The sequence below is a fragment of the Caloenas nicobarica genome, chromosome 1, assembly GCF_036013445.1.
Source record: "Caloenas nicobarica isolate bCalNic1 chromosome 1, bCalNic1.hap1, whole genome shotgun sequence".
NCBI lineage: Eukaryota > Metazoa > Chordata > Aves > Columbiformes > Columbidae > Caloenas > Caloenas nicobarica.
The window spans coordinates 97,284,113-97,293,927 of NC_088245.1; the positions used below are offsets into that span (position 1 = coordinate 97,284,113).

Below are 9,815 nucleotides of genomic sequence, written 5' to 3' on the forward strand. Positions count from 1 at the left end.
AGGGGGCGACACCTCCGCTCACAGCGCCGGCCGGTCAGCACTTCTCGCGAGAGCCGCCCTCCCGCCGCCGGGGATTTCGGAGGGGGGAGGTGGGCAGGGCGCATGCGCGGGGCGGGAAGCGGGCGGGGGCGCTGCTGGTGCCGCCTGGCCGGCTTGAGGGGCTGGGCGGGGGTCGGTGTCGCATGGGGTTGCTGAGCCCTCCGGGTGCCCTTCTGCAGCATCTTCCCTTCACGGAAATGTCACTTGTCTTTAGAAGCGGGGGGCAGACTTTTTAGCGGCGCCTGTGGCGATAAGACAAGGGGTGATGGTTTTAACCTAAAGGAGGGGAGATTCAGGGTAGACACGAGGAAGAAATGTTTTACAGTGAGGGTGGTGAAACACTGGCCCAGGCTGCCCAGAGAGGTGGCAGATGCCCCATCCCTGGAGACATTCCAGGCCAGGCTGGACGGGGCTCTGAGCAACCTCATCAAGTTGAAGATGTCCCTGCTCATTGCAGGGGGTTGGACTAGATGGCCTTTGAAGGTCCCTTCCAACACTATGATTCTGTGATAAAGGCACGGTCACCGTGGGTGAGAAATTGGCCACCAGTAGCCATCTAAATGAGGAACTGGGGCTGGCTCTGCATTGCAGAACTCATTTCAGCAAACCCAAATGCAGCATGTCTCCTGGGAGTGAGGAGGATCTGAAGTCGGTGAAAGTTGGATGCTCCATCACTCGGGCTTTCCCAAGGGCTCTGCGCTCCACGCCGCACCAGCCACCTTGTGAGCCTTTCACTTGTGCTTCTTTAGTGCGTGTTGTTTAAGAGACACCATCGCAGCCTCTTGCTGAGGCCAGCCTGCAGCAACAGGCCCGGCTGGCAGCACGCCCTTCCGAGGCCGCTGGGTTCCTCCTCCCTACCTGAACCTCTGCATGTGCACAGCTGGATAGACCGCCATTGGTGCATATTTGGTACAGAGGACACGAGCGTGAACATCAGGAGTGGAGTAAGGAACCAGTTTTGTCCTAGTCCTATGTCAAACATTTGCTGAGCAGCTTAAAATGCTTTTGTCCCTCCATATGGTTTTATAGGGCTATAAGGACAACAGCCTGGCCATGACCTTCCTTCTCGAAAGAAACTAGCCAGATCAGTGGGAAGTGTTATTATTGACCAATTCTTGTAACAGCCCCCACTTTGCTGCAGTTGTCCTGTCCTTTGTTGCTGGCCTTTGTCTTGCTTGATCTCATCAACAAATGTTGGACTGTATACTCCCTGCCAATTTTTTTATTCCTCTTCTCCATTAAAACATTTATATTGGCAACAACAAAAGGAGTAGCCAATGAATCAGGAGGAGGGGTAGAAAGAAGGCCACAGAAATGTCCTTTTTAAGTTAAAATATATTTAATGTATGAACATAATGTGAAGAATTGTGTACAAATATAGCAGTAGGTATAATTTCATAATCCTAAGAATAGTAAAATAATATTGATGTTCTTATAGTGTATTAAGAAACACTAGTATGCTTTTACCCAGGCAGGCTAAATCTTACCTCAGGGTTCAGATGCACAACTGCAAGGAAGTGATGGGCTCAGTGCATTTGTGGGCAGGTGCTCAGCATGAGTATCATCAACTCAGAGGGGCTCTGCTCCAGGGCCTTTCTTACAAAGCTGTAACGTACTAAACATCCAAAGCAAAAGTCTGTAAAACTTCACTGGTGTTGCTGCATCTCCTCTGCATTGTGTGTGTTTCCTACTTTAGATTAGCAGCAGTCTTTTTAGTCGACATAGCCAAATAATATTTTGAGCCATAATTTGTTGTCCTGAATGTTAATGAAAGGTCTACACAGTCAGTAGACACTGCGATGGTATGTACAATAGCAATTAATAGTTGGAATACTGTGAATGGCATTTAAACAAAATTATTAGATATTAAGGCTTCAAGTGTTCTTTATACAATGTAACTGTGGTTACCACTTAAGTCCTATATATTTAAGCATTCCTGTGCTATCACTTCAATCACTGTTTCAGAGGGGAAGCTCCAGGCTTTGCAGCATTGATGGGAACATACGTGTGTCACCTGTGCCCTCTGCAGTGTGAGGAGTGTGGCAGCCAACCATTTCAGCACCTCATCAGAAAAAAAAAAAAAAAAGAGATTTTTGCAGGAAGAAGGATTCCAGATCTCAACAGCTGCCTCATGACAAGCTGAGTACCATGAAACACGGGCTTTAATGACAGCGCTGTCTGAAAGGTTTCCTGCTTCCCGGCTGCCCCATCCAAGCCCATTTCCCCTCGCACCACACCCTTAGCTGCACTGTTTGTGGAGCAACACAGTGAACCATGTCGGGGAATAGATCCAGGTTAAAAATAGTCTTGTTTCTGTTTTGCCAGGAGTTTTAACCCAGGTCAATTCACTGATCCATTCCCTTGGAGGCATCAAGAATTGAGGGAAGAGCCACATACCCTAAAGTCCCAAGGCAATGAAAGTATACCCTCTGTTGCTGTTGAACCAGAAATCTGTGGCTGGTTTTCAAAACAGGATACACGGGCTGGGACAAATGTATAACATCTGCGCTGCCTCAGTTATAAAAGGCTTTAACGCCACAATTTTTTTTCTTTCCCTCATCATAGGCATAATTTCTATTTTCGTTTTGCCAATTTACAGTAGCAAGGCTTGGTATTTAATTTCAGCTGGGGGAGGTAGCGCTGCACAGGGAGAAAGCAAAAAGGCCCTCTCTAAAAGTAGATTTAAACAATTTTTTAAAATAAGATTTAATGTCAGGAAGCTCAACAGTTTATATGCCTTGATCTTTATGTTGTAATTGTCACTTCCCACCCAGCTGTCCTTCCAGGTCACACTGCTATGAACTAGATGTATTTCACTTAAGTTCTCCCTTGCCCATAGGATTAGGTCATATTTGTAATGTCATCTAAACATGTGTCCAGTCACACATTGGAGTAGGAATTACAGTGCTAGTCTTTTGCTGAACCCTGTGTCCTGTAGAAAAATTTCTCTGAGCAGACATTCTCTCCCCATCTTCTCAACCTCAATTGATGGGCCAATTTGTCAAGCAGGGTTCAAGGGCAGGAGAACAAATGCATGAGGTGGAACATGTCAGGGTGCAGTGGACTATTAGACAAGCCAACTATGTGAGGTTCATGCTTCATGCATCAGACTAGTCAGGTGTCCCATCATTTCATCAGTCACCTCTGTTACCAGCAAAGCACAGGATAAATTCCACCAGTCTGAACTTTGTTTGAAGTAGTAGTTAAGATTTTAAGTTTTTTTTAATTTTCAGCGTATCTAGAGAAATAATTAATTGGATGGAGTGGGTTACAGAAAACTTATAAACACATTGTGGCTATACTTTTAACACTAGCTTTAGGGTGTATGAGACTAATGTGAATGCTGAGCTATCAGTAAAGAGTAAGACCTGCCTTTATGGTCATGCAAAAATCAATTCAAGTGACTGAATACCAGAGGAGGCTATAAGCTCATGATTTACATCAGAAGTTACACAAAAATACCTCTGAAAAGCAACAGGAAGATATTGTACCTGATCTTTATCCTTAACAGGAAGGAGGTCATCTGATAACTTTCTACTACACTATAGTTTTTTAAGTGCACCATAACTTCTTACTCGCAGTTCTTAACTTGGTAGAGTTTCACAACTGAATATAATGTAGGACAGATTTCAAAAACTGCTGAAACTGACATTAAGTCTGCAATTTATAATGGTTTGCACTTCCTGTTAGTTGGATGTATGTTTAAATAGACATTTCAGGGCCTTGGTTAAGAGTATCAAACAGACTTTTGTGTGAGACCGATAAAGGTTTGATGTAGTCGTAAATTAAAAACAGGATAGAAGAGTGCAGATAAAGAAATTGTAAGGGTACCAAGTTGATTGATGGAAAGAAGACAGTAGAATAGTTGGGGTAATTTGAGGAATTTGCTGTTATATTAAAGTCCTGCTTAAAAATCAGGATTTAATGTGCAGTTAAATGTCCACTGAAGGGTGTCACAGGCTGAAACAGAATGCATATTGCCAGTCTTCTAATTGCACTGTTATCATCAGCTTCTGCAAAGATCATTGCACAGTTCTGATGCACCTAAAGGATTATTTTGACTACAAAGCAGAATATTATATAAAATTCTGACTCTGTGGAATTTTTCCTTACAGACCTTGGAGGACAGGGTGGGCCAGCAGTGTATGCATATTCAGGTATGCATATTGCTGAAGCCTTACAGACTTACAAAGTTTTCTTTATAAAACAACAAAACAACCCACAAATAGATATAACATGATGCATAAAGAGAGACATAGAAAGCAGATACTGGGCTTACTTGACACCTTAAGGGATGCAGCCAGCACATAAAGAAAAGTGAAAACAAGAACAACTGAGTGTGAGACTTCAAAAGTACCTCTATTTTCAAAACAAAGAACAAGCAAGAAACATGTTGTCTTTTCATAGTTTGCTACAGATTAAATAGCATAGATGGAAGGTAAAAAACTATGAGGTCTCATGGTCCCTGCAACCAAGGCAGCCCTCCACCTTTACTGCTTCAAGCAGACCCTCCTTGTTAGTGAGGATGAGATCCAGCAGCGCTCCTCTCCTACTTGGCTCCTCCACCATTTACATGAGGAAGTTATCATCAATGCACTGGAGGAACCTCCTAGACTGAGGCTGGCCGGCTGAGTAGTCCTTCCAGCAACCATCAGAGTAGTTAAAATCCCCCACAACAACCAGAGCCTGTGACTGTGAGGCCACGCTCAGCTGCCCGTAGAAGGCCTCATCAACTTCCTCACCCTGATCTGGTGGCCTGTAATAGACACCCACAACAGTATCACCCCTGCCAGCCTGCCCCTTAATTCTCACCCACAGACTCTCAACTCGCTCCTCATCCGTGCCTGGACAGTACTCAATACACTGTAGTTGCTCTCTCACGTAAAGAGCAACTCCAACACCACGCCTGGCTGGCCTGTCTTTCCTGAGAAGGACATAGCCATCCATGACCACATTCCAGTCATGTGAGCTGTCCCACCATGTCTCTGTGATCACCACCAGATCATAATCTCCTGACCGAACGCAGGTTTCTAACTCCTCCTGCTGATTCCCCATGCTGCGCGCATTGGTGTACAGGCACTTCAGGGAGCGAACCGAGTACACCGATTTCACCCTAGGGGTATGGGGGGCCTCTCGGTCTTCATCAATTCTAGAGTGCTGCCCCACTGGTGCAAGCCCAGCTACAACCCCATCCCCCTTCAAATCTAGTTTAAAGCCCTCCAAATGAGCCCTGCTAATTCCTGTCCCAGCATCTTTTTACCCCTGTGGGATAAACTTTTCCCACGTATCACTGTCCGGACTGGTGTCTTATAAAACCAGCCGTTATCAAAGAACCCAAAGCCCTGCCTGTAGCACCAGTCCCGAAGCCAATCATTTACGGACTTAATTTTTCTATTCCACCCCACATCATTGCCCGAAAATGGAAGGAGGGAAGAGAAGGTAACTTGAGCCCCAGACTCTTTCACCATTCATCCCAAGGCCCTGAAATCTTTCTTCATTTCCCTCAGACTGCGGGATGCAGCTTCCTCACCATCTGTCTGGAAGATCAGCAGCAGGTAATAGTCCGTTGGGTGCACCAGGTTGGGGAGCGCCCTGTTGATGTCCCTGATCCGAGCTCCAGGTAGGCTACAAACTTCCCTATGATGAGGGTCAACTCTGCATATTGGGCCCTCTGTCCGTCTCAGAAGGGAATCGCCTACTACAATTACCCTTCTTTCTTTCTTATCAGAGGCAGTCTTGAGATGTGGAGTCACCTGCCTCTTCTTATGTGGCCTCACAGGCAGGCCTTGCACCACATTCTCACCTACCTCTCCTTCAAGATCCAGGGCCTCAAACCTATTACAGAGGAGCACCTGGGGAAGCAAAGCAGGCAGGCAGGCGGATTGCCCGTGATGCCGAACTGGAACTTGCTTCCAACCCTCCTCATGTTTTTGGTTCCCTGCCTCTGCCTGACAGCGACAGGGCAGGGGCCGTCCCAGGTCTCCCCCCTCTGCCCGACAGGGTGGGGGGTCTATCACCTTTTGGGGTCATCTCCTTGGGGCCTTTTTGCCTCACAGTGATGTAAGTTCAGTTTGAGGCCTGATCTCCTTTACTAGCATCAGGGGTCAGAGACTTTGATTTGACAGCATGTTGTCCTTTTGCTGTTTACTGATCTGTGGTTTCTTTTATATGCACTATTTCTCACGGCCTCTCTGATATCTTTGAAGAGGTAGAGGCCTTCATGATTCATCATTGCCTAGAGATGGTAGACAGAAACAACAAAATTGCCCTTAACTCCCAATAGCTTGGTTCACTTTCACCATAAATTTTCCATTCCAGTTCAGAGTTTAAACTTCCAAATCTCTATAGTTTTTGAAATATTTGAAATAAGCCAAGAGGATACGCATGCCTGATGCCAAAGAGCAGCCAGTGTGCCTAACACACTGGAGAAATTGTTTCAGAACAATCCATCCATGGGAAAATATGACCCTTATAATATTACCGAGGTCAGTGAAACCTATGGTGATGTGCTGAGAAAGAGTTTCACTGGGCAAATGAAAGATGCCTGTAGTGGAATACTTTCCTGGGACCCTCTTTATTTAATATTTCAGAATTAAAAAATTGGTAGCTTTTCTCTTTGCCCTCTCTTGCACAATCCTGCTGACTATCTCTAGACAAAAATAATAAAATCAGAGAGAAGTAGGAATTCTTGTTATATACATGCTATATAAAAGCAACATGAAGGGGAAATACTTCCTCAGTAATTTTTAAGTTAATCTCATGATAATTAAAACTGCTGTAAATTTGCCTCGAAGAAATTTGGCCGAAGCAAACCCTAGAATTAGGACATAAGTCATGGAATCTTTGCAGGCAAGAGAAATATTCATTTTGTAAAAGAATAAAGAATACGGCAATTTTTATGAAGAGACAGATAATAGGGGAAATAAATGTTTTCGTGAATAAAGGTCAAGCTAAGCAATTAGTTTTAAATAAAATAAAACTTCCCCTAGAAGGTTCTCTAAGTAAAATTTTGAAATTTGTTTTCAAATGGCATTCTTTTTCGTTTAGAAAATTAGCTTGTCACTGTTTAATTGCAGGGCAACTATAAACCGTGGCAGATGCCCTCTGTCAACCTCCGTCCCCCCAGCCTTCCCCACCAAAGAAAGGCAATAGGAGGAAAAGAGAAAGGGACTTGCAAGTTGGAAAAAAAAGTTTAAAATGCTTTACTAATGCTACTAATAAAATAGAGAAAATAATACAAAATATACGAAACCAATCTTGAATTTCCCGGCACAGCTCAGCATTGCCCGACAGCAGAGCCAGCTCCAGCAGCTGCAGGGCAGGCACCCAGAAGTCCTGGGCTGGGCTCCGCAGCAAACCTGAACTGGATTCAGGATTCACTGGAACCAGGCCTCAGATCGCAGGGACAACAGGCAGGGTCCTCTTCAGATGCCGGACATAGTTGAAGAGAGCGAGACCTTCACGATCTCTCACTTTTATATGGTGTTATGACGTGGATGGGACGGAGTACTTAGGTGGTCAGTTTTAGTCACCTGTTCTGTTCGCCCCTCCTTGCAAATACGCCCCTCTCACAGGACGTGCATTCTTATCAGTGACCTTGCATTCCATTGCTATTGTCTGCAAAAACATGTAGCCAACTTCAGAAAAGTGCAGTTACTTAGAATAACTTAGCTGAAAGGAAAATTCACTAAAAGAGAAACTAGTCTTGTTTTTAACAAAACCAGGACAAGCTCCACCGTGGTTCTCTTCATGAGCTATAGGGAAATAGCTGCTCTACCACGATCTCTCCAACGGACTGCAGGTAAATAGCTGCTTCACACCACAGTCCTTTCCATGGGCTGCAGGGGAATGTTTGCTCCAGCCCCTGGAGCTCCTGTGACAGCACAGGGGACGGGTCACAATGGCCAGGGCAGTCACCAGGGGCACCAGAGGCAGGGTGGCTACAGCATAGCCTGGGCCAGTGGTGGGTGCACACATGGGGGGCCGGGCTGAACAAGGGTTGGGACAGAAACGCCAAACCCTGGGGAGGGGGGTCTCAGACTGGAGTGAGGGTCCAGCTGCTTGGTGGAGAACCTTGGGCTGAGCACAGTGACACAGCGGGCATGGGTGCATCCCAGCTCCATTGTCCCCTCTCCCTTTCTGCCCCCAGGTTGCTGTGGCTCCCGCGTTGGGTCCCCCCACCACGAGCTCCCTCCTGCTCAGCCCCACTGAGACTCCTTCTCTTCCCTGTCCTGCAGGCCATGGCTCTCGTGTTCCTCATCCTGGCTGTGCTGGGCTTTGTCCAGAACATTCTACAGATGAGTGACAAGCTGCACTGGGACATGCACAAGCCCGTGCAGCAGCTCGTACGGCAGCTGAGCTGCAAGATGACTCAGCTGCTACAAGATTTGGTGCAGACCCTGGAGCAGAACGGGGTGGCCAAGGAAGTCCTGCTCCTTGTTGCCTCCCAGCAATGGTGCTTCTGGGTGTCTGCTTTTGGGGCAGGAGCCTTGCTCCTGCTCCTGTGGCTCTGCTGGAGAACCAGAAAGAGGAGCCACAAGTCAGAAAGCAGCTGCCAGCAAGGCAGCCCTGGAAGTCAAGATGAGGATGATGAAGAGGCAGAAGAAGATGACAATGATGATGACTATGGAGGCATTGGGGATCTGGCTGGATGTGTGGCTGATCACATCCGGTGGCCAGCACCGTACATGGCTGACAAGTTCAGGCTGGTGGAGGACCTGGTAGAGGAGCTTCTTAGTACCTGCCAGCGACTTTCCGGGAAGACCTTCAAGCCACGACTGCAGCCAGCCATCATGGTGGGCTGTGTCTACGAAGGGTGGAGTGCCAGGGAGGACAATGTCCTCTACCACCTGCTTGTGCCCCTGCAGCCTCCCCCCGGCCATGCCTTCTGCTTGGAGACGGACACCGCGAAGGACGTGCTGACCAGCGACTCCTGCCTCCGTGTGCAGCTCCAGTGCATGTGCAAGAGGGAGCGGCTGGTGGGGGACATGTTGTGCTTTCTCCACCACAGCGAGGATAAGCTGAAAAGTCAAGGCCCCAGCCTCCTCAACACCCTTTGCACCAACTCATACTTGGACATCGAGAAAACCACCCGCTGGTTCCAGATGTTGGTGAAAGCTGCCTGGAAGCTGATACCTCCGTCACACCACTGCCAGCTGACGGTGCTGCCCACCACACGTGCCTGCAAGCTCAGCCTATGGAAAGGGCAGGAAAACCTGTCCATTCAGATGACTTTAGGGGTGCCGCTAGATGACTCCGAGTCCTTCCTGAGCCTCAAGTAGGACACCGTGTGGATTTCTGCGTTTCCATGCCCTTTTACCCCAGAGAGTGCATTGCTGGCCCTCTTAAGCCACACCACTGTGGGAACGGCAGGACGTGTGGTTCCAGCTAAAGGGTCTTGGACAGGTTATACAGAAGTATGTTTTTGTTGTGGTTTGATTGTGGGGTGACAATAAAACCGTGGCAGATGTATTGTTAACCCTCTCTCTCTTCCCTCTCCTCTGTTCACCCCTCCCTCTCCCCGCTTCCCACTAAGGACAGGTGATTGGGAGGGAAAGAAGGACAGAGAGAAGAGAGTTGGAAAAATTAAAAATGTTTTACTAATGCTGCCAATAAAAATAGAGAAAATAATACAAAATATACAAAACCAATCTTGAAAGTCCCGGCAGCTGCTCCGGCAGATGTAGGGCCGGCACCCGAAGTCCTGGACTGGACTCTGCAGCCAACCGGAGCTGGACTCAGTCTGTCACTAGGCCTCAGTTCGCAGGGACAATTCG

General features: G+C 47.2%; 1 protein-coding gene across 1 annotated transcript; it reads left to right on the forward strand.

The window, feature by feature from the left end:
• Positions 1–8,279: 8,279 nt before the first annotated feature.
• On the forward strand, positions 8,280–9,320 carry LOC135991135 (inositol 1,4,5-trisphosphate receptor-interacting protein-like 1). Its single transcript, XM_065639462.1, has one exon. The coding sequence runs from the start codon at positions 8,280–8,282 to the stop codon at positions 9,318–9,320; it is 1,041 nt and encodes a 346-aa protein (XP_065495534.1).
• Positions 9,321–9,815: the final 495 nt, after the last annotated feature.

Excerpts from the sequence above, each read along its gene's own strand:
- LOC135991135 (XM_065639462.1), top strand. The coding sequence starts at position 8,280 with ATGGCTCTCGTGTTCCTCATCCTGGCTGTGCTGGGCTTTGTCCAGAAC.